Source organism: Telmatherina bonti, assembly GCF_933228915.1.
Source record: "Telmatherina bonti genome assembly, chromosome: 12".
NCBI classification, from domain to species: Eukaryota; Metazoa; Chordata; class Actinopteri; order Atheriniformes; family Telmatherinidae; genus Telmatherina; species Telmatherina bonti.
Genome location: NC_136610.1, coordinates 11,354,338 through 11,379,685, shown reverse-complemented (window position 1 = coordinate 11,379,685; position 25,348 = coordinate 11,354,338). Strand labels below are relative to the sequence as shown.

The 25,348-nt window shown below is 39.2% G+C and overlaps 1 protein-coding gene across 1 annotated transcript in view; it reads left to right on the top strand.

The window, feature by feature from the left end:
* The window catches only part of fat2 (FAT atypical cadherin 2), a gene marked incomplete at both ends in the record, with an annotated part of 117,384 nt that extends 100,424 nt beyond the window's left edge, over nucleotides 1-16,960 (top strand). Inside the window, 4 exons of the mRNA XM_079250048.1 lie at nucleotides 1,586-1,685; nucleotides 2,087-2,235; nucleotides 2,647-2,921; nucleotides 16,464-16,960. Coding sequence (XP_079106174.1) covers nucleotides 1,586-1,685; nucleotides 2,087-2,235; nucleotides 2,647-2,921; nucleotides 16,464-16,960 — 1,021 coding nt within the window. The remainder of the gene's footprint in view (nucleotides 1-1,585; nucleotides 1,686-2,086; nucleotides 2,236-2,646; nucleotides 2,922-16,463) is intronic.
* Between the last annotated feature and the right edge of the window lie 8,388 nt (nucleotides 16,961-25,348).

Genomic DNA, 25,348 nt, shown 5'->3' with positions numbered 1-25,348 from the left:
CAGAAAGCATCTCTTGAAAACAAACCATCACATCTCAGCATCTGTTAGTGGTAACTCAGAGCTTCTTATTGGCCCACCACTGCACAGCAGAACAAGCTCAAACCAAAACTAAATAAAATACCTAGAAGTGAATAAATGCACCTGTAAAATTCAATCATAGATGCATTCAGTCAGTAAAGTGAATGAAAACGATTACCAGCTATGATCAGACTCGGATGTCTGGTCGTCCAACAGGCTAAGCGCACCCATCAAACTGCATTTACTCACTCCTGGTTGTTGCTGTGATTCCTGTTGGATGAAACATCTCAGAAGAACATTTGCAAACAAACCGTGCACAGCCTTGAATTTGCATGTGTATGTGATTGGACTTCCATGCCACAACACACAAACACATTTTTACTCATCACCCTTTTAAACAGCTCGTCGTATTCTGCTCACACCGCAACAGCTGTCAAACAAAGCTCCGGCATGTTTTGGGTTTTTTTTTCCTTTCCTTTAATCCATCTGTGGAATTGCGTCGATCCTCACGGCGGCTGACAGCAAGCTGCGTTCCAGGTGGGGCTTTGATTAACGAAGTCAATGAAAAACGGCCGATTGTGGATCATAAATGTTGGACGGGGGATATTTACGGATGGCTTATAAAGCATGCAGACATGTTTTATCCGGCTGAGATGTGTCCTAATCAAGCAGTGAAGTGGACAGCGGCACATACCAGGCAACTGAATTAAGGTTACACATGCTGTGGGTGATTGAAAACCTGTTAAGTGAACTGCAATCATCCATCACAACAGTACGAAGCGTGCAGGACTCCATAACTTTACAAGTCTTGAACATTTCTACTGTTGAAACGAAATCTCTGTGGAAGGGAGAATAAAGTAGCTGTATTTTCCACGGGAGTGCTGATAGAATATGATTTCAGTCAAGCACCTGGGATATGAGTGATCAAAGCTGAACAGCCAGTGGTTTTATGTGAAGGAAAGAAAAAGGGTTTTGTCTGTGTTGCAGCACCGGCACTTAGCAATCAGAGCTGTGGCATTTCTTGGGGCGGTGCTTGGTGCATGCACTGGGAGGATGAGGAGCTGCAGTGAAGCTTTTGGTATCATCATAACCTTCACCTCCGGACCAAGGTGGCAGCCTTTGTGTTGCTGCACCGTTCCTGTTCTTTCTCCGTCATCCCAGACACACTGGTCCACAGGAGTTTGTTCGATTAAGTTATTCAGCGATTTCAAAGAGAGAGCTTGATTTTTGGCTTCGCTTTTGACAAAGTCACATGGATAGAAAACCCAAGTGAGGGGAAGAAAACACTCCTGACTCTCACAGGAATCTTTCATTTTTAATTTCACTTGATGAAATGAAAAGAAAAAAACAATAACTTGATTCCATTCCAGCTATATAAAACAATGATAGCTCGGGATTATTATAAAGCACTTAACAAAGCAGTGTTTACGCATGTTCTACTCATCTTCTACAGAACTTTTAAATCTGACTGAAAGTCTCAGATCTTCTGTTATTACACTTTAGACAGACAATAAATTTCAATGAAACATACTGTAAATATGAAAATTACTTCTTAAATCTGTCTCAGATGCCACAATGAGGTGGAAGTCTGCGAGCCCAATCCGTGTCCTGGAGGCTTCAACTGTAAAGTCACAGATGGCTCCATCCACTGTGATGCGCTGCCGCAGGTCAGTCAGAGCTGCAGAAGCTCTTTTTTTCTCTCTCTCTCTCTTTTTCTCTCTACAAGTTGTTTTCTGTTTTCTCTTCTTTTCAGTTCTCTTTCTGTCCCTCTTCTGTTCTCTCCGGTCCGGTCCAGCAGTACAAACTTTGTAATACAACAATCATGCAAAATAAATAGAAAAATAAAATTAAAATCCAGAATACCAAGGGGAGCATTATATCTATGATAGTAAGTAAAGTTGCCCAGCAGAATACAACATCCAGAAAATCCATTTTGCCTGCTTAAATGCTGGACAAGACAAAAAAAAAAAAAAAAAAAAAAAAAAAAAAAAAAAAAAAAGCTTAGGAAAAGTTGACGTATTTGTGTAGGACATTAAATTTGCTCAATTTATCATCATTATCTCCTCAGGTATCTCCATCCTTTGGTTATGTGGAAATCATAGAGATCTGCGCCAGTGTACTTGGATTACTCCTCTTGGTCGGCATCTTTGTTTGCATCAGAAAACGATATGTTCACCAGAAGAAGAAAAAGCCGGTCTGTGTCCAGGACTCAAACGGGTGAGATGAATCAGTGTTTGTGTGTGTGTGTGTGTGTGTGTTTGAATTAAGGTTTTTATCTGAAACACAAGACCAGAAAGACAAACTAATCTTCTCCTCTAATGTCTGTTTGTTTCTACTCCGACATGACAAACTTCACGTCAGATCTTTTTACAATCCTGCATCATGGTTGCTTGATCATTTTAGGCTTGTTTTCACACAACTTCTAATTTCTACATCCTAATGTTTGCCAAAATCCCACCATGACGCCAGTAAATGGCTCAGAAGTAATGAAACAAACCAAAGCTGTGTTCATTTTAATCAAAGCCTTTTTACGTTTTCATGTTTTGATCACGATTTATTTGGATAAAAAAACACAAACCACCTGCTCACATCATCAAATTAAACTGAAACATCTGTTGATATCCACAGCTACTTCCAACACAGCCTGGCCAAGACCCTTAAAGCGGACCATCAGGAAGGGAACCCTATTGAAATGAGCTCACTGGTCAGCTCCACCAACAACCTGGATCACACCCCGTTCAGGTCTCCAAGGTCTCAGAGCCAAATCGGTTCATTGGGAGGCAGGTCTCCGAGGACGCAGGGGCCAGCTGTGTGCAGTGTGGCGCCGAATCTTCCTTCCAGACCTCCATCAAGCTCTGATAACGACTCCATCAGAAAGAGCCACTGGGACATGAACTACGAAGGTGTGTATTTATAAGTCTGCTTACAATATAAGTGAAAATTGCCAGTAATTTATTTATCACACAGCTGTAAGATAATGAGGATATGTCTAATGTTAAAGTATTAAAATGGATTTTATTCATCCAGTTTTACCTGCGGAGCATGGAGACGACTAAACGACTCGACTTATCTTACTTGAATTTTGGATTCTTTGAAATGCTGATCAGTAAAAAGGAAAGTCCAGCAGCAACGTCTTTAAACAAACAATTTGAATAACTTGACTGCAGAGTCACCTAAACAGCCTCTTTCCGGATGCAACAAGCTTGCAACAGGATGAATAATTCAGTCATTCAGGGAATGTCAAACAGGAATTTAATTGTGATGCGGAGTGAAGCATTATCAGAAACGCCGCGCAGTTTGTCTGCACCTGACACTTATTAAAGTCAGGGAGATGAAACATTTATGGATGTGATTACAACAGAAAAAAAAAAAAAAAAAAAAAAAACCAATCTTTTTTTCTGCTTCGTGGCTTTATTTTCCACCGTCTCTGCTGTCATCTGTCATGTTTCTCCCCTGTTTCTTGTTACGCTCCAATTTTTTTAACTAACTTCCTCACCCTTATCTTAGCTTTTTCCTCAGGTCACTCTTAATCTGTCACTTCTCTTCTGCACTTTCATGGTCTCCATCCCTCCCATTTTAAAGGCAATAGGAAGGACTGTATCATACAGTTTGATAGTCAGTAACTTTAAAATAAAATATTTTGCTCATAAAAGTAAAATTTGTGATTTTTCACCAACAGTTAGGTGGTACTTGTGTTGAGAAGAGATTCTTTTTTAAAAGGTTGGTGTATTTGAGTTTTCTTCTTTGCTTTAATTGCTGATAAAAGGGATCTGAGATTAAAATATAAAAAATGGTCTTGCTTGAGGCCCACTGCAACCTTCCTGTTACTACTCTGTCATTATGTGTTTTTTCTTTTCTTTTTGACCTTGTATGTTCATCTTCATCCGCTCTGGTCTTTTGCTTTTCTCCTGTCAAAGACATTAAACCTAAGATTGACAAGAAAACAAAATCAAAACATGTTTTGATTCAACGTTCAGAAATTTAAGTACATAATACTTCAACTAAAAATCAATACAGTTTGTATCAGTAATTCTTGGGTCCCTTCCTCTGCTTAGACAATACAAAACACTGTGAAGGTGTCCACAATGCTTGTTCTTCTAATCGGTCAAATTTAGGTCAAAACTGTGAGATCAGTTTTCAGAGGCCAAGCAAGCCATAATTTGCCGCTGCTCAGCATGTAAACACCGCTCTCCCTGCAGCTCGATGAGCAGTCAGGTAGCAGGAGGAATGACAAATAAGACCTGTTTACTGTTCCTGACATGTTGTGTGCATAATTATGCATGTGTGTGCATAATTATGCATGTGTGTGGTTGCCAATTTATTATAGAAGTACATATAATCAGTCATCATGTCAGAAAAACCTGCTGAACCCATGAAAACTTCAAGCCATCAAGTGTCCTGAACCCTTTTAAATGCGGACAACATTCATCCTCAGTTTTCAGATTTTTGAGCTAAAGATGTTAAAAAATGAACATTCATTCATTAATCATCCTATAACCGCTTAATCCGATGAAGGGTCTCGGAGAAGCTGGAGCCAATGCCAGCAGTCTGTGGGCGAAAGGCAGGGTACACCCTGGACAGCTCGCCAGTCCATCAATGGTCTAAAAATGAACATATCAGTCGATATTTCACCATACAGACCAACCAAAAAAAAAAGGAACTAACTGGAATTTCTTACCAAAAGTATTTTGTACAAACACCACACAGATCAACAGTCTTCAAGTCTCTTCTGGTCTGCATATCACTGCATATCATTCCTGGCTTTCTGGGAAACAAAACATTGGCATTGAAACAAACAACAGAGACCATTTACATATTTACACTTCTTCCTTCAGGCCTTTTTTAGTTTGCACTGTATATATACTCCCCTGACCAAACCACCTTACCAATGAAGATGGGGTTTGTGGATCCCGGTGCACCTAGGAGCTGTGCTGTTGGCGGCTTTATGTCCCTGGTAAGGTCATGCAAGGTGACCAGCTCGTTGGGTGAGGGGCCAGAAAAAGTGTGGTGCCTACCATCTGCCTGCTGCGACCCACACCACAGTTTGTCAGGGCCTGTCGGAAGCCAGTGCAACCGCGCTAAACCAGTACGGATCAGATGCACCTTCCTCTTACACCACCCTGTGGTGTAGGTGCTTTGTAAATATATACTGTCTTTCCATCTCACTTGTGGCCTGAGCTGTACGCCCACTATCCACCTCCTAACCCCTCCCACACCTCTGGCATTTTTCAGAATTTGGCCGTGGGAGAAAAAAAAAAGGGGGGGGCGGAGGGCGTGGTTACATCCAAGCGGCAACCTCCGGCGGTAAAAACTGAAGCCTATGCGGAAGTGCATAAAACTGCAGTTCCCCCTTCATCCACAAGGGGCTGCAAAACAGAGCAAATCCCCATAGACTCTCATGTTAAAAAGACCAACTTCACAGCAGAAATAAACATGTTTACAGACTGGTTCAAAAATCCATTTTCGGTCGACGTTTAATAGGTCAGGTTTACCTTCATGACAACTGTGGGGGGAGTGGATATTTTTCTAACTCGCCCGTTTAAAAGTAATTTTAATCTCCGAGTTCGACATATTTAGGGGCGGGTCCTTTTGATTGACACGTATCGATCTCCAGCTTCAAGTCAGAAGAACGTAGAACAACTGCGGTTTTTAGCCGGTTAACAACGTGACTTAGCTTTATCCTGCTTACCTCCGTTAACTGGTTAGCTCCCGTTATCTCCGGTTTAGCTCGGTTAGCTCTTAGCTACAGAAAGCTTGGAGTTCGCACGATGTCAATCATCCGCCATGATGCCCACAGCTCCCCTCTCAGCTCCACCTCTTTGCCCATATATGTATTTTCCGGGCGAGACGACACACATGACGCTGCCAAGATGGTGACGGTAGGAACCACCGAGCTTCAATTCAGCTCTTCAGAAACCAATGGGTGATGTCACGGAGGCTCCGTCCATTGTTTCATATACAGTCTATGGTTACATTGAAGTGCTGATAATACGTAATTAAACCAGCTGTTTTATTACCACATTCAGCTGATGGAGTTAGTTGTGATTCCAGCTTGGAGAACAGCTGGTTAACTGGTTGTGGTTGTGGATTGATAGGCTGCTTTTGGGTTTGCAGGCAGCTTCTGTGTTGGACTTTATGAAAGATATACAGAAAAAAAAAAAAAAAATTTAAGATTAGTTATCTATTGACATTGTTATGCAGATTTTATACTGATGCAGCTGTTTTCCCCTTTGTCAGATGGTCCAATAATTCTGGACCTGTCTGAATCATTATGTGAAAAAAAAAAAAAAAGTTGAACCTGGTGGAGACAGCACCTCCAGAAGAGAAGAGCAGCCAGCTCACAGATCCTGTTTCTACACTTTATCCAGGAACAGTTTTTCATCTGATCTGGTCTCTTGTCTCTTTTTCTTCCTGAAAGACAAACAAGGATGGATGCTGCTCTGATATGCAGCACTGTGGTGAAGTATAGGTGTTTATTTTACTTACATATTGCACTTTTTTACAGATTCCTGCTAATTTACTACATGTTTTAGTGATTTAAGGAGTTGCATGGTTGATATACACATTTCAGAAACTGCAGCAATTTGTGGTTTGCATGATCCCAGATGGACCGTTTTGAGGGTGAGTCTGTTTTTGTTCAAGTCTGCCTCTTTGCGTCGCCCACTACTGCTCTTCTTGGGGAGTCGACGAGATTGAATGTCGTGTGAGCAGTGTGTGACGGGGGGGGGGGGGCAGTGTCAAAGTAAAAGCCATGAGCATGTCAGGTTGCAGTTTCTACCAGCAAAACCTTATATTGTTAGAAAATGAGTGTTGATTTGCCCATTTGTGCTTTTAATTCAGTTGCTGATGCAGTATATAACTCGCAGTATTAATATTCATTTATAGACAAACACCCCACCCTGGTTCTTTCTCCCTTTGCATGCAGATCAGTAACTGAAGTGCATCTCATACATCCGCTGCTATGTTCTTAAGCAGATCAGGCGTTCGTCATGCCGTTGCTCCCCAGGCAACAGTGGGATGGCAGGTCATTTATCTGCTTGACCTTATCAGGGAGGATAAAGGACACATCCCATACTACTTCACTTTTTATCTGCCTCATTGTTAAAGGGGACAGTGTCAGAATCCTCAACACTTTGCTTTGATTTTGCCACTAAATCCTGTCTTATTATTGATCAGATCTCACATGTATTACAGAGGGATTGAAATAAATCCACTGTCTGAGACACCCAAATACTGAATATGTACACAGTCTAAATTATGCTTGAGTGCAGAATAATTACAGGCTGAGGAGGCAGGTTTAACGGTGCTTTTGTCCTCTGACTATTCTCATTTTTTAATTGGCAGAAAATCATTTCATTACAAGGCACTGTTAAGCTGTAAGCCATATTTAAGTGATTTATGGCTATTAGGACTGTTAACAGAGAAGACTGAATTGCTCTTTTAAAAACCTCCAAAAGTCAAGTGACGCTTGAAAATAAGATTGTAGATAAATTAAACTTCTAATGTAATCTGTTTTTCGTGTGGCTGTTTCACCGTTACTAGGATCAAAATGGTGTCAGTGGTACAAAATATGGTTCATTTAAACATTTACAATGAACATTTGCTGTGTCTTTTCAAGACGGTTACCATCAATCATGGAACTGAATATAGTCTTTGTGAACAACTGCAGGCGGATGGTTTATGCACCGCTTCACTGATTAATTGTAAGTCCCTGGCAAAATACCAACAAATATTCGAAACGTTATATTTACATAAAAGCTATCAGTTATTTTATTCACATTTCTTGAACTCCTAAATAAGATTGCCTCTTGGGTTTGCATTTGGAAAGGAGATTTTCAGATGAGTAATTTACTGACAGTGTTATAAACATTCAGGTTCTGATTGTTTTTAAAGCCATTTATTTATATTTGTCTTGTGATAAAATGTCACCAAAAGAAGTTGGAGACGAACTTAAAGTCTGAACAAAACAAATGAATCTTCATTCTGAAGTTGTCACATTGAAGTTTAACGTAGACAACCACGCAGCCAAACATTGAGGATTAACGTGAGAATAGAGGTAGATGAAACTGCTTCTGGAAAAAAAGTGGAAAAATCAAAATAAAACACACAAGGCTTCAGAGTTCATTTTAATGACAAATACTGAAGCTTTAAATTACTGTCTGAAACAATTTTAAATTTCAATGCCCCAATAATACAATAATTATGTTCATAAAAGTCACCAACAGATATATTTTAAAGGTAGATTTGTCTTGAAATGTATGTACACTAACAATCTAATTTAAAAAAAAAAAAAAAAAAAAAAAAAAAAAAAAAAAAGGAGCCGGTTGACAACTTGTCCAGAAATTGCCCCATCAGCTTTATTTTAACCATGTATGTAAACACCTGTTGACATTGGCCCGTTTTGCTCCTCGCCAGCCATTTCCCTTTGGCTGTTATAATGAGAGATGTGTTTAATGCAGTAACAGACTAAAGGCTTTTAAACACATTCATTTGCATGTCAGTATTTTTAATCGGGTAAGTGTAAAGTCAAGAGAAACATTCACATCAGTAATAAAATTCAGTCCAATAATTTTGTGAATATTTTTTTTTTTTTAAACTGGGGTCGAGTTTTTTTTTAAATTCACATCCGATAAATATATAATCGACCAATCATGGTGTGTTCAGACCAAATGCCCTGAACGCTCGACGCTGGTCACTAAACTGCCACTTTTGTGTCCGACGCCCAAAACGCTCCCAACGCTCCCGCCGCGTCTGCCGCTTGTGTGTCTGGAGCGAGCGGCAAATGCGGCGGAAAAGAGAGAAGGGAGGCGGCGCTTTCCTTCCGGTCAGTCTGAATGATGGCGGATTCAGTAGAGAGAGGGCATGGTTTTATTTAATAAATAAAGCTAGAGAACGTTGTTGTAGGGCAGTTAGTCAGTGTTAATGCAACAAGGGCCGCACTCGGCAGAGAGCCGCCGCCGCCCCCCAAACAAAGCGTTGCTAGGCAACGTATCCTGCTACGTTGCCAAATCAGTAATATTCAGCTTTTTAGCAAGGAATGGTTATCCTAAATATTGCACGAAGTAATCGCATCTCAGCCCCGTGTCTGGGTTCACCACAGGAATCCTCCAGGAGCTGCGAGCTGATCGCTCTGATTGGTTGACGCCCCGCGTCAAGTGGCCAAAGTTCAGCTTTGTCCATCTCTGGCTTTTGATGCGCGTTTTGATGCAAGAAAGCTTGACGCCCCCTTGCTAGACTTTACATGAAAACCTGCCGCTCTTGACGCTCAAAACGCGTTTGGTCTGAACACACTGTCAGAGACGGCGTGTTGACTAATCACTGGTTGCAAGCTATAGTATGTAGCTGTCACTTTCGCTGTTATTTCATTCAAACTTTGTATCATCTGGGCCAAGTGTCTTTATTATTTCTTCTCTGCTTCTTAAAGCAAACAGCTAGCTGCTGAAGCAGGTCCTACCACTGTCCCTTACACATCCGAAAGTCTGTCCTGAAGCGGCCGTGGTCAGCTATGATGAGTTCTCCTCTTTTCTAGAGCAGGATGAACTCAGCGCCCTTTTCAGCCTTTTCTTTTGCTGCATCAGCACACTGTTGTTGCTTGATGTGGAATGCACCTTGTTTTACAATTGTCATAATTTATTCACAATTTTGCATCACACTTGATGTGCATAAACAGAAACGTTGATAATCTGCCTCCGTTTTTCTCGCAATTTTGTGTAGTTTATTAGCATTGGTCCCGGTGTGTGAAGGCCTTTAGTCTGAAACAATTAATGACAACTAAAAGTCTACTAAAATACTTTGAAATGCCATCAGACTTCTGTTAGTTCCTCTAAGAACATCTTTGCTGTATAAATACTTTCTTTCTTTGACTGCATCTGCTCACTTTTCCTTGTCTCATGCCATCCATCTTTCGGTTTCTGCCCCTCCTCCTTCCTTTCTACCACTGCTAATATTTTTCCCCTGCTTGTCCTTCACCCCTTCATTTAGTCTCCCATCATGTTTTACTCTTTTGTCTCTTTTCTTTTACCATCTGCCTCCCATAACTGTCTCACTTTCTCTCCCGCCCAAGTTGCTCAGTGTCTCTGATTAGTTTTGTTTCAACAACCTCCTTTGCAATTCCCCAACCGCTTTGCCTCATATTTAATCTCTGCTGCACAAAAAGAGCAGATGGAGGTCTGTTTGGTATTGTCTACAGGTAAAGTGACAGCAGGAGGTTTTTAGTGCAGCCATGTTTGAACAAACTGTATAATGTAAGTGACTTGTTAGTGTGAAATGTTTAGCATCAGGTAGAGAAATATGACGTGTTATCTATGAGAGTCTTTATTTTTCACCTGACCTCCTCATTGCCATGTTTCTTGCCAGTTGCACAATCTGAAAATAGCAGTCATACCATCTAGCTCGGCTTTTTTAGTTAATCGTCATTGGTTTTACTCCCACATGTGGAAACAATGCCATGATTTGAGCATGTGATGGGTTCCTTAAAAGGTCCTGATATTTTTGTTCCAAACAAAAGTAGTTTTTTATACTTTTTTTTTTATTAACTTATAAATCCAGTAATGAAAAAGGTCAAATGGCAAACATATTTAGATGCACAGGAGTGTTTGGTCAGAGATATACAGTTATTTAAGCAAATACTTTCTCAGCCAGTGGGCTTCATTGGAGACATAATTGTTCACTTACGGCTGTCCTGCAGGTTTTTGATGTTTCCCTGTTCCAACATGCCTGGCTTCCATTAAATGGATCCAACAGCCAATGAATTTCTAAACGATAACTGAATAGTTTGAGACAGGTGTGTTGAAACAGGGATACATGGAAAACTTGCAGGATTGTGGCCCTCGAATACTAGGGATGGGCACCACTGACATGTTTGCATACAACACTTGCTATCAAAGGATTCCACTAGGGGGCACTCCTGAACTCTCATCTGCAGGCTGTAAAGGCAAGGGACCTTTATTTATTGCATTTTAACATACTTCTTGTTCAAGAAAATTTAAAGTGCTGTGTTCTGCCAATACCAAACTTCTCACACCTATCAACCTCGCTAAAAACCGGACTTTAGGGGTCCAAGCTTTTGCCGCCACAGCCTCTGGAAGTAAATCCCTCAACCCATTAAAAACTCAGACTCACTACAGAACTTAAAATCACTCCTCAAATTCCACCTTCTTTTAGTTATCTCTGCTAAAGAGGTTGTGTTTTTGCTGCCATTTAGCTGTTTGTCTGTTAGCATTTACGCAAAAACTACTGAATGGATTTTTTTTTTTCTGACAGTGGTCCTCGATCTAACCTAGAGTCCATTAGATATTCAAAGTGATCTGGATCACCTAGACTTAGGAATTTTTCAAAGAATTCTCGATCAGTGCGAAAAGGGGCCTTTTTTTTTTTTTTTTTTTAGTACTTATGCAAATGATGCTACAATAAATGGGCACGGTGCTTTGCCACAAAATACAAATTTTCCCATCAGGTTTTACAAGATATCAAAGTTGGATCCTGACAAAATTACACCAGACATTAAGATCCAGAACAAGAAAAAAAGAAACTAGAAATGAAGATAGAAACATGCAACAAAGACCACAATACAGCCATAATTCATCATCAACGACTGTTTTGATCCATATAAAATTGATATTGGACTAGAACACATGGTGAAAATCACAATAAGCTGCTTGGTCAAGTTCTGCGCACTCTGAGTTCTTTTTTTTTTTGTTCCTAATTGCTTTGCCTTTGTCTTCTAGACTCTTTCAGTCTCCTAGAAAGCCCTATACAAATATATTTTTCATTTTATTAATATTACGATTGTTCTTCTTCTTTTTTTAAATTATTATTATTATTATTATTATTATTATTATTATTATTATTATTATTATTATTATTACATGTAACATTGAAAATATTACAGTTTGGTGCAAAATAATATCCTTAAAATTAGTGAGTTATAACAGAATGTTGTTGTTCTGTTTAGATTTGTCCCTCAATAAATCATTGCATATGGGAATTGACACATGTTTTACTCCAGATGCCCTTCCTGACACAACCGTCTGAATTTATCTGGACTTGGGACCGGGCTTTAGAGAACAGTATTCCCTCTCGGGGCTGAAGCAGCGTAGGGGGACTCAAACCACAAACCATCAGATCACAAGACAAGCAACTCTTTCACCTGAGCACCTGCCACCCCCAATATAGAATAACTTAATAATAATAATAATAATAATAATAATAATAATAATAATAATAATAATAATAAAGATCAAGATCTGTAAATTTATCCAGTCTGGTCCTCCACGGCTGACCATCAATCTCCACAGCTGGGCCTTCTGCTGAATAAAAATGAAAGTGGAGAAAAATGGAGAGTTCCCATGAGAAAATGGATCTTGCCAATGAAAGGATCATTTTTGTCTTCATACCCGATGCCATACTTTTCCTGTCAATCTTCAGTCTCAACAGACTGATGCAGCTCCCTTCTGACCCCCTCTGATTCCTTCTGTTGATAAGCTATGTTTAGCTTATCTTTACCTTTAGTTAACTATTTGTGGAAAAATTTAACTTGTTTCTGCGTAGCACCTAGATGTTCATCATAAGCAGAGACCGGACTTTTCAGATCCTTCCCTTTGTACAGAGCTTCCTGAAGTACCCTAACCTCCTTCAGTTGGGTTTTTGTTATTTCCAGGTCTTTTTGGCAGCTTTGAATCAATTGTTCAAGCTGGTTGTTTTCCTCTTTCAGGTAATTGTTTTCTTTCTCTGTGTCATTGAACTGATCTGTTAGTTCTAACATCGATTTGGCTGAAAGAGAGATTTGTTCTATTCCCGTAGCTGTGATATTTTCTGCACTTAAGCTTTGTGTTTAACATCCGTGCACTCAACCACTTGGTGGGCATCTTTAAAGCATGCAAGGAAAACAACAGCTGAGCAACTTCATTTTTTAATTCGGGTCTTGTTTTTGGGTCTCTTTTGATCAGCTTCAGTTATCAATTGACATCTGTAGCTCCATTTACATGGAGCATGTTTAATTTGTCAACGTCCAATCAGAATAAAAAAGTGACTTGTAAACATCACAGCTGATCCGACTGTCCTCAATCAGAAAGAATCTTCGTTTAGATCGAGTGGATGTTTTAAACATTTTCATGATCGGTTCAGCAGGCAAAACTAACCATGTAGCTCCTTCCAGTCATTTTGGGGTGGATGTTGGTTCTGCACATGTCTGAACCACATGTGGTGTGGTGTGATGAGTTTTCAGAGACTTCTTCAACAATGACGGCAGCAAATCTGAATGGGACTGTGGTGGATACCACGTAACGGCTTTAAATTGAACCTGGATTATTAAGAATTATGGTTAAAACGTTTCAAAATAAATTAAAAAAACAAAACAAAACAAAACCTTCTAATGTCAAAAGCATTACTATCATATGAAATCTGTTCTTTTTGTAATTACAACTGCTTGGATCAATAAATCTAGCTGACACGTTTATATGTCAACTGGAACCTATGATCAGATTCATTTCAGTCAGATAGAGGAAATGTTTGTACTTGTAAATGTAGTTACTAGTTCAGGTGTTTAGGATCTGACAGCATAATATCGCTACAGTCAAACCAATCAATCAAGGTGTTTTTAACTGATTCAACATGATCTGTAAAACAGAGAGTTTCAGATTTAGCTGATAAAAGTATGTTTTGCACAATAGTGGTTATATAGGTGCATTGGGTAGTTTCATGATTTGTTATTGTGTGTAATAAAGTATTCACTTCACATATATTGAAAGAACTATGATATTACAGCTTCCAGTGCACAAAGTTTGGAAAAATTAGGTTTCATTGTGTCTGTCTGATTATGTCTTAACTTTGTTTATACCGTGGTCTTGGTGAATACTCAATTCTGATTGGTTGCAGGGTGTCCGTTAGAAAGTGATATAGGATACCAGTTAAAAAGGTTTTGTCAAATTGCCCAGTTTTCTAAATCATTGCTGGCTCAAATGCCAGTTGGTAACCGTGGCAACAGAAATGTTAGCAACAAACAGACAAAACAGAAAGCAGAAAGAATATCTGGAAGGACTATGTTGAATAGTGTGTTATCTGCCAGTTTTTAAGTTATTTTATTTTTTCAGGTTAATTTACTATTAACAACCATGAAAATTAACCAGAGTATAAAAGGGAAAAGGAAGAAATAGTCCGCTCAGCTGCTTCTATATGCTTATTTTTAATGTTGAACTGCAGGAATATGCAACAGTGACTGATGTAACCCTGTCAACTTTGGCATGTCAGAGGCTTGTTGCCAAGCTAGTTAGCTAAATCCCATTTGCTTCAGCAAGCGAGTTGAAGTGTTGCTACTTAGTTGTGTGGTAGGTCTATGTCTAGTCACATATTTCCCAAATTAGTCATTTACTCTCAGCAGCCGTTCGTCTCTTTGTCCATAATCGATAACTATTGCAATCTTTTTTAATTAAAGGTCTGTGTTTGCATTCAGCTTTTTTCCACAGCTTGAGTTTTCCACTGCTGTAAGAAAAACCAAGAACAGTGTATGTCCTCCTAGGTTTGCTTGACATTGTTCAGTGATAAGATGTATGAAGCAAAAAAGGATCTAATTGTCATGAGAATTACATGGGAAAGAAACCAAAGTCCAACTGCACAATTGGTGGACTGTCTAGTTCTGGTAACTGCTTGGATTAGTCAATAGACAAAACCAGAAACCTACCCCGAAGGAGAATATCAAACAGAATAAGACTGGTCAAACGCAAAAGAAAATTAAAATTTTGATAAATAGCAGCATAAAACATTTTCAACCCTTTTATTAAAATGAGAATTTCAGTCAACCTGCGGTTTTCTGGGAGGCTGTTGAAAATTAACTCTATTGGTTCTCTTGTAGCGTGAACCATTCATACCTATCTGCCGTGGGTCCACATACTACGATGTCTCTAAATGGACAAGCAACTCTGTGTAAAGTTAGATATTAACTTTAAAATTCTAGTACTTTGTTTTATGGATGCCAGAGCACCATTTAGGATAACAGTTTAAAAATACATAGAAGATGACATTACACATGAATGTTAAAGTAGTCAACTATTGATGAAGCAAACTATTGATGCATAGGTTGGAAAAATATTGATCCCACAGTCAAACAAACAAACTGATGTATGTACAAAACCTAGACATAACTCTGGTGTTGTATCACAATTTATCATGGTTGATTTAAAATTCTACATTAAATTGAAGACAAAACTAAGATTACTCTGTTTGGTAACGGTGGTAAAAATGTGGAGACTCAGGCTCTAAAATTAACCCACCAAGCGTGTAACCTTGGAGTGTTGATAGACTCAAATCTGACTTTCAGCAGCCACATCAAAGCTTTACTAAGAAGCTTTTTACCATCAGAAACATCAACAGAATTAAACGTTTAGTCTCCCTGAAGGATCAAGAGAAACTCCTCCATGCCTTCATCTCCAGTAGGCTGGATTACTGGAATAGTCTTTTAACAGGACTTCCAGAAAAGAGCATTAAACATCTGATCCATCCAGATGCTGCTACTGTAGGTTTAACCAGAACTAAGAGATGTAAACACATCACCTCAGTTTTAACATCTTAACGCTGGTTTCCAGTCAGTCACAGGATAAAACCCTGGTTATTGTTTACAGTCCCAGAACGGTTTAGGACCAGAATACATCTGTGATATGTTCAGATAATATAAACCAGCAGAGCTCTTAGATCCAAAGACTCAGGTCAACTAGTCCAAATCAGAGTTCAGACTAAACATGGAGAAAGAGCATTTAGTTGTTATTCGGCAACCAAGTGGAACAAACTGACACTTTTACATCCAGGTTAAAAACATTTCTTTTCTTATACACCTATGCATGGCAACTTTTACCTGATCTTGCTTTTAATTATCTTAATTTGATTTATTATTTTATTGTAATTTTTGCTATTTGTTGTTGTCTTTTATGCTTCTTTACAACATTTGTAACACTTTTAATGTTTCATGTAAAACACTTGGAATAGTCTTCTATATAAAAGATGCTATATAGAAATAACTTGCCTAATATATTTTTCATACATTATCTTTTGATCATCTTAAATGTATAAGTAAATATGATCATCGACCTGAAAGTGTTGACTTGAAAAATTTTATTTAATAAGATATTCTACAATTCCTAACTGGGCAGGAGGGGGGTCAAGTTTATTGTCTGAGCAAAATAAATACAGACATCATAAATTATTTGTTACCATGTCTTTTAATCATCCATCTTTTTTCCACTTAATCCAAAAAACAAATCCCTCCCACCGTCACTAATCATTATCGTATGTGGAAGCTGATATTTACACACAAGTTAAAGCAACTTGGTCAGATTACAAAGGCGATGTTGTGTAAGTTGGTTTTGTTTGAACTTCACAATACATGATGTATGAAATGTTAGGATAACATCAGCACAACGGATCTTGACATTTTCCACCTCTGTTTTTGTCTTCAGTCTACCCAGCTGACCCGGACTACTATGGCCGCCCAACAGTCCAGGAGTTCCCCCAGTTTGACATTGTAGAGGACACCTACTCCACTTCCACTATCGACTCGCGCAGGAATTCTCGGTTTGGAGGCTTCCCTTTCCCGCTGGATCGCTGCGACCGGCGTGCACCCCTACCACCGTGTTACAGCAACCAGAACCTGGATGACTTTTTAGGTCCTGATGGGCTTCCCCTTCCGAGCTCTCAGTGCCCTAACGAATACACTGCCATCAGCTACTACCCCACGCAGCACACCCGCAGCCTGGACAACGTATCAGGAGGTTATAAAAGACTCAGCATGCGCCTGAGCGTGGCTATGCCGTCATATGCAGATCAGGTGAACTCTGCACCAGCACCAAAACCTGCACACCCTCAAACACGACCTGTGAGGCAGAATCCACGCTGCTACGATGGGTTGAGCATGGTGGAGAGCGATTACGGGAGCTGTGAGGAGGTCATGTTTTAGGATCAAATCTGCCATGATTTAAAGCAGCTTTGTGTGCAAATACACTTCTAAAACAGATCTCCAGTACAACTGAGCTCGCTCAGGAGGCTCCCACTGTGAGATCTAATCTGTTTTTTTTCCTCTCACTATGGAGATGAAAGCACCGTAGCAAACAGTGAACATATCTTTGATTTTGCTTGACTTTTTAAAGTAATGTTGTGTTACTGTGCCAGACAAGACAGAGGTAATTCAAGATCACCGAGTTACCTCTGCAGAAAAAGTTCAGCAGAAGTTCAATTTTTTTTGTACAAGGGACGCTGCTGAGAGCACTTGCTTACTTAATAAGGTTGTGAAATCTTGAACAGTATTACTTGACTGCTTCAAAATCCAAATAAGACTTTTTTTTTTTTTTTTCAAGCTTCAGGATGGAAGAATCTGCCTCTCAGAGAAGGAAACGGCATTCCAAACGTGTTGAAAACAAATGTGAAGCACACTTCCTCTGGCATTTCACCACATATGTCTGATGAGGCAACTGCTCTGTAATGCACTGAACAAAAAGAAAATCACCAAGGACATTTATCATTTCTCTTCCCACTCATGAAATTTCTCCCAAACTCATTGCAAGAGTAGCAACAATACAGGTCAATGCGGAACAAACGTTTAAATGCATTCAAAGTAAGGAAACAGACATTTCATGCAGGACAAACATTTCAGCTCTGCCAACTGTTACGGATGTATACTGTCAACGCCTGTCACAATGAAGGGGGCTGGATCCTCATTTTAAAAAAAGATGCAGTGATGAGGTGATGTTTTTTGTGAAGTAAATATATTTTTAACTGAGTGCGCCAAAGTTGTCAATACAGTAAGGTTCAGCAGATATAGAATCTACGAGCGTCTCCTGGATTTTAATGAGTGCAGACTGGTTTGGAGATGTAGCTTCGGCAGGGTGTTAGTGTTTGTGATCAACCTCTGCTCCGCAGTGTTCCTGCCCTTGATGTTTAAAAAAAAAAAAAAACACTGAATATAGAAGCAGTAAAGAGTCTATGCAGCCATTTTAAATGGTGTAAATATTCAAACCTCACATAAAAGAAATGCTTGTTTAGGTCAAAAGATAGTTGTGCTGTGGCAAGTGAGTGTGTAAGTCCATGTTTAGCTTATACAGCAAGTTTTTACATTAATCGAAACTAAAATATTCAACATTACTTGCTAAAAATCAAGGTTGCAATTATATTTGGACAGTTTTGTAAAAAAAAAAAAAAATAAGAAAAAAAAATGTTTTCATTTTAATATGATGTAGCATACAAAAAAAGGGGAAAAAAAGCAAACAGGAACTCAGGAAATGTTAAGTGTTCAGTATTTCTGCTTATAAAGATTTCAAGCAACCATTAGGGGTCAGGAGTACCGTTACAGCCACTTTTATGGTTAGTTGAATAATCAGAGACAAATTATGATCACCTCAAAAAATGTCCCGCAAAAACAAAATGTCATTTGTCAAATTAACCTGAAGCACAGGTAAAGTATGAACGCGGCCACAAATAGTTTCTACAATGTGCTTATTGTTGTTATTCAAGATGTTGGATTATATGAATAATACGGTCATTTTAGGTTATTCTTGTGCTTCATTTGGTATCTAAAAATGTGAAAACCAGAAATGAACATGACACAACCAGCCATCTCAGTTGGAGTTAACCGATGCCATATTTCTGGATATGGTGCCATTATCCTGATATTCCGACAGATAAATAAATAAAAAGCTTTTTGTCGTGTCCTCATGCAGGCGTCCACGGCAGTAGTTCTGCTTTATCCTTCTCAAAGTTATTTATGACAGATACTTGTATCACTGCCAACACTTTGCACCATTTTGCAGCCGAGTTCATTTGTCAACTGGCCAAAAGAGCTTAACATAGTTTTTCGTTTTTAAAGATCACTTCAGATGCCATTTGTTAATGGCAGCCCAGCCAGTCTTTCCTCAACTACATTTCATATGTATGCAAATCTTTCTCAGCTGCTTCCAGCTTCCGCTCCCGTGCTACGATAAAGGCCTGCACCAAATGGAACTAAAAATAAAATAACTCTCTATGCTGAAGGATAAGATGGACTGATTCAGCTCCTGATACTAAACATTCATTGGAATTCATGAAAGACTGACGCTGCAACCGTCCTGCTTTCCATCATAGATTACTGTGTTTCTGCTTCTGTTTGAGGGTTTTCTGGGAATTTTCTAGCAACATGAAGACCTTGATTTTGGAAGATGGTATTAAATGTCTCTGAGATGGTTGAAATGCCCTCCATCATCAACAGTTCTCTTCACGTCATCTTATATCTCAGTAGTTTGACCTCGACTGGATTCACATTGGAGACAATGGGAGGAAAACAAACAATCACTTGGGTTAAGATCAGTATATCTGCCACTGGTGGTTCGACTGACTGCTGTTTTAGATTTAACAAATTCAACCCTTTGTACAAAATACATCTTATATTCTCCAAGTATTGTGCTGGTCAGTATCTGTGTGTTGTTGTTGTGCAAGATGTACCACTTGAATGTTTTATAGTTCCATTTGTAAAGTTTATTTTTGTATCAATGTGGGCCTCCCCATGTTTTTCTCAGTTTCTCTGTGAGAGATTTATTAAGATGCTGTGGTTCTTTTTGTTATTCTGTATTGTAAAGAGAATATGAATAAAGCTATTATCTTCTAGAAACACTGGACATACTGGGATCTGATTGGACTTTGTGTTCTTCGGGTTGTGTCAAAATGGAGGTTAAACAGAGTGGACATGCTTTGTGGTTTAAGTGATTATTAGATAATAAGTGTTACTTCATAATTGTGTTGTTTTCTGTCTTATAATAAAATTAATTGCATTTAATGGTAAATGATTAATTGCGCTCTTATGCTAAATTGAACAAAATGTACTTTTTAAAGTTAATTGCTGTGGGTGGGCGGGGGTTGGGGGGCTAGTTAGTTTTTTGAGGGTCAGTGTTCAGACATTTCATCCTACCCACTGCGATGTGCAACCTTTGCCCTCTGCACATGCACACAACATGAAAGCGTCATAGCTGCGTGGCTTGACAACAGCTGGACCTTGCGATACTTTCAACAGCTGTAGCGTACTTCGATGGGGATAATTACTTTATAGTGTAGACATCTGATCTTTGTTCATTTATTTAATTTACCTGTCCATTTATTGTAGTTTGACTATTGCATGTCCATATATTGTGACCTTACCTATGTGACAGCCAGTTAGTTCAATTATCATAAATGTGTGAAATAATGCTCCTTAAACTAAATATTTAACTATTTATCACCTCACAAAAACTGAATTGCATGAAAAATATGGCCATTATTCTTTTCTAATGTTCATATTGACAGATAAACTTGTGAATTCAGCCTGTGGTAACACTTTGACTGAACTCCAGCTCTGTATTACAAGAAGAGGCAGTGTGTGCCACAATGCATCAAAGCCCCCAGTTACCAGTGGGTTTAAAGTTAACTGTCTGGTAGGAGGTGTATCTAAAGCTGTCCATTGGTTCAGGGAAATGATCAGTGTTTGTGAAATCTGCTCTAACCTGCAGATGATTCAGCTTCAAAGGAATCATATTATCAGTATTATTATCAACACGTATCATCCAACCAATTTCTTCCAACAACAGACTCATCTGGTCACTTCTGTCCACCATACCATCAGGACACAGACACAGAAAGCTACTTTCATAACAAAGCTGCTGCTAACTATATAAGGTTCGATGGTGACTTGGGAATCCACACTGCCAGTCTGGGAAGCTACCTGAGCTCGTAAACAATCATTTTAACTTGCATGCCTTTTTCCCGATAGAACTGCATATCCATCGCAGGAATGCCCACAGCTAAGCAACCTTCACTACTCATTTATGTAATTAATAATAAATCTAATACTGTTTCAAAGTTTTCTTTTTTTATGTCAATGTAAATCTCACATCTGAACTTTAACAAATACTTAGAGCAACTCCACTGAGTAAAATGCTCTTTATTCACTTCGTCGGGACATTCAAATTGCTTAATTTTATTCTACCCTCAATGTTCTTTTCTTTTCTATTTCTTCTGTGATTTCTAAAAAAAATAAAAAATGAAAAAGTTTGTAATATTTTTTGCAAAAGCGACAGTGTGACCTCACAGCTAAGTGTAGACATCAGATAAGGTGAAAATGATTTTGTCAGCATCCCATGTCTCATTATCACAGTATAATTCTGCAATGGTTAGACTGGCTGTTGAGTCCTTGGTAAATATATCAGCAGAGTAGATTATAAGGTTGCTGAGATTAACGTTCCTATTTAGTAAGTAACCTGTCTGAAATCTTCATGGGTGTGTCAAAACCATAGACTGTATATAAAAAGGACAGAACCTCCGTTACGTCACCCATAGGTTTTCTGAAGAGCTAAATTGAAGCTCGGAGGGCGGTCCCTACCATCGCCATCCTGGCAGGGCATGTGTGTCATCTCGCCTGGATAATACAAATATGGGCAAAGAGGTGGAGCTGAGAGGGGGGCTGTGAGCGTCATGGTGGATGATTGACATCAAGCAAACTCCAACCATGCATGTAGCCAAGAGCAAAGCAAGCTAACCCGGAGATAACAGGAGCTAACCAGCTAATGGACGTAAGCAGGCTAAAGCTAAGTCACGTTGTTAACCAGCTAAAAACCGCGGTTGTTCTATGTTCCTCTTACTTGAAGCAGGAGATCAGGTACCTGTCAATCAAAAGAACACGCCCCTAAATAGGCCCAATTTTGACATCAAATTACTTTTAAATGGGTGAGTTAGAAAAAAACTTTACTCCTCCCACAGTTTTCATGAAGGTAAACCTGACCTATTAAACCATAAAGGGATTTTTGAAACAGGCTGTAAACATGTTTATTTCTGCTGTGAAGTTGGTCATATTAACAGTGGATGAGGGGGGAACTGGAGTTTTATGCACTCCACATTGGCTTCACTTTCAACCCCCGGAGGTTGCCGCTTGGTCAAAACAAGCCACTTAGTCACTGTATTTCAACAAAAGGAAGTTGATGCGTTAATGTTCCTCTCCCAGTTGTTTTATGTATAGATGGATCCAAACACATTACTTATTGTATCTTCACTAGAGCAGAGACTCAGAGAAATGCTGCGCTTTGAGTTAATCCAGAGCTGTTACCTTGTATAGATACAGTGATTTAGAGGATCAATTAAGCTTTGTGGGTTTGTTGCACATATCTCATTTTCTAATTTTCTTTTGCTAACTATATCAAAACACACAAAGATTACAAGGATGTCACACTGAAGAAAAGATGAAAGTGAGTAGGAGCTGCAACAATAATCGAATTCTCAAAGACAGACAATTTAAAATGATGAGAGCAGCTGAGGTCAGTGGATGTCAGACGTGCTGTGGAGTGAAAACGAGATAAAGGAAAAATGACAACGTGAAACATCTGGTCGGCTGAGATTCTGTGAACATTAAAGTGTGACAGGAGGAAAGAATGTGTGTTTGTGTGAAAAAGCAGCACAGAAACTGAGAAATGGAGGTGCTGAGACAAAGTTGTACCAGTTGGTGTCCCTGTTTCTGAAACTAATAACAGACACAGTTCTTATCTGACCCAGTAAGCAGCTTTCTGCTAAACCAGGACATCAAAGGATAAGGTGTGTGTGTGAGTGTGTGTATTAGGATGTAGCTGTAACAAGCTGCATATAAAGGACTACATACTCACCTTCTACTGCACTAATTTCTGTTCCCTGGAAGTCTGAAATATATTACTGGAGCCATTTTTCATATATTGGCATTCTGAAATGTTATAGAAAAGTTGCTGCATCATTTTTCTTTCTGCTAACCTGCATGTTGCTTTTCTGGATATGGTGACATACACTGAAGGGTCAAATCATTTCCATTTATCAAGCAGAGAAACATCAGATTGCAGAAACTACTAAAACCAGGTAGAGAATTACTCAACACACATTATTATAAACTGGAAGGATAATGGGGAACCACTGCCTTCCAGGATGAAATGTGATGATAAAAACATCCTGGATGATGCTGATTAGCGATAGTTGTAAACATTTGATGAAATGAAATTGAAGGAAAACAACAGTAGACCTCAGGGCTATGTTTGATTCTGAAACAAGGAAAATGTTCTCTTACATCAGACATGCGTAGACCACCAGAGAGTCCAGGCTAGGGGCCTCATTTATAAAACTGTGCGTAGCAACGACTACTACAGGTGGAATACGTATGGAAAACATACGTCCCACGCCTGTTTCGCTTTATAAATCAGAATCAACTCTAAATTTTGCACACGCGAGGGGACATCTTGTCACGCCCACGTTAGCCATAAATGATCAGGTCAACACCCCTGATAAATATTAATCGATCTCATTTTCATGATGGTTAAGCAGGGAAAAAAGCAAAAAAGAAGAATTTTCTGGAATATGAGGAAGAAATTGTAAATAGATAGGGTTGTATAATGTCAAAATATTTTATTTGGTGGGCACATGCTGTGCTAAAATCAATACAACAAAAAGTATGTGCCATTCCTGACATGTAATGAAAATGCAACCATTTCTCTTCCACAATTTTTGCATCTCATTCTGCCTCCTGTGCACTTCAGACAACTTGTATTATCAGTCCAAAATCAAAAGGTGCAGTTGCGATCATAATTAATGGTGCAAATTTTCCTTGTACAATCTTTATTATATACTTCGTCATCATTTTATAGTTCTTGTTTCCTTAAACTCATGGACAAAAAGTGTTTTTGAATTTAAAATTATAAAATGCAGAATGCTACAGGGGGATGAATGGAGTGAATGAGCACCACACACAGCATAAATCTAAAACAGAAATAAAAATTTTCCTTTTTTTTTTAAACACAAAAAAATAGTTATTGTTTTCCATAAAATGTCTCCTTAAATACTAACCAACAAAAGTCTAAAACCAACAAGTAGCTACTGGCAGTGGCTTTGCAGACTGCATCTGAAGGGCTAAAGTAACCCACTTGAAAATTGGTTAAATACAAGCCTGTATTCATGTCAGTTTATTATTTCCTTTCTATTACAATTATATATAGTGCTGGTTTTATTTTGAAAAATCTGAACTTAATTTCGGTGAAACCGGAGGTAGCATATTGACAAAATCCCTGTAAGCTTAACCTCAAAAAGTTTTTAACTGAACGCCAGTGTTTCTCCATGTGTTGGGAGCATAGACTGTATATAAAAGATTGACAGAGCCTCCGTGACGTCGCCCAAAGGTTTCTAAAGAGCTGAATTGAAGCTTGGTGGGTGGTTCCTACCATCGCCATCTTGGCAGAGGCATGGGCGTTGTCTCACCCGGAAAATACAAATATAGGCAAAGAGGTGGAGCTGAGAGGGGGGCTGTGAGCGTCATGGTGGATGATTGACATCAAGCAAACTCCGAGCTGCCTGTAGCTAAAAGTTAACTGAGCTAACCCCGAGCTAACAGGAGCAAACCAGCTAACGGAGGTAAGCGGGCTAAAGCTAAGTCACGTTGTTAACCAGTTAAAAACCGCGGTTGTTCTACGTTCTTCTTGCTTAAAGCAGGGGATTAGTACTTGTCAATCAAAAGGACACGCCCCTAAATATGCCAAACTTCGAGATTAAATTACCTTTAAACGGGCGAGTTAGAAAATACTTCACTTCGCCCACAGTTGTCATGAAGGTAAACCTGACCTGTTAAACCTAAAATGGATTTTTGAACCAGGCTGTAAACATGTTTCTGCCATGAAGTTGGTGGTTTTAACATGGGAGTCTATAGGGATTTGCTCTGTATTGCAGCCAGCCCCTAGCGGATGAAGGGGGAACTGCAGTTTTATACACTTCCGCATAGGCTTCACTTTTAACCGTCGGAGGTTGCCGCTTGGTTGGAAGTAAGATGTCAAAGAGCCATCGAAGAAACACTTAATTGACCGGGCTTGTCCTCTTGAAACTTTCTCTTGGTCGGGTTTTCTTTATGGACCATGAAAAAGTGACGCTTCAGCCTTTCTAGCCAACAAGATTTACCAGAGATCCAATGATGGCAAGCATCCCAGCTGAATTTTGAACTCTACCACACTGTCCAGCCAACTCTGTGGTAGGATCGTGTCAGTCTCATGGGCCGACACCAACGAGAGCCAACTTGACACTTCCCTTGACTTCCCTTAATTTTTTGACGTGAACTTTGGATGGATCCGCATTGCACATCCCTGAAGGACAATTTTGTTTTACTTCGATTTTCATTTAATTTTAAAGGCCCTGTTTTGTAATATTGTCCATTGTTAAAATAACTGTCAACTAAAAAGTTATTACTTAAATACCTGACTACATTAGTCATTACTTACCTCTTAGCTCCTACAAACCTTACTTAACATACTCAGAAGTGGGTTGCACTAACCACTACCTCCCTTTCTCAGACAGGGTTGAT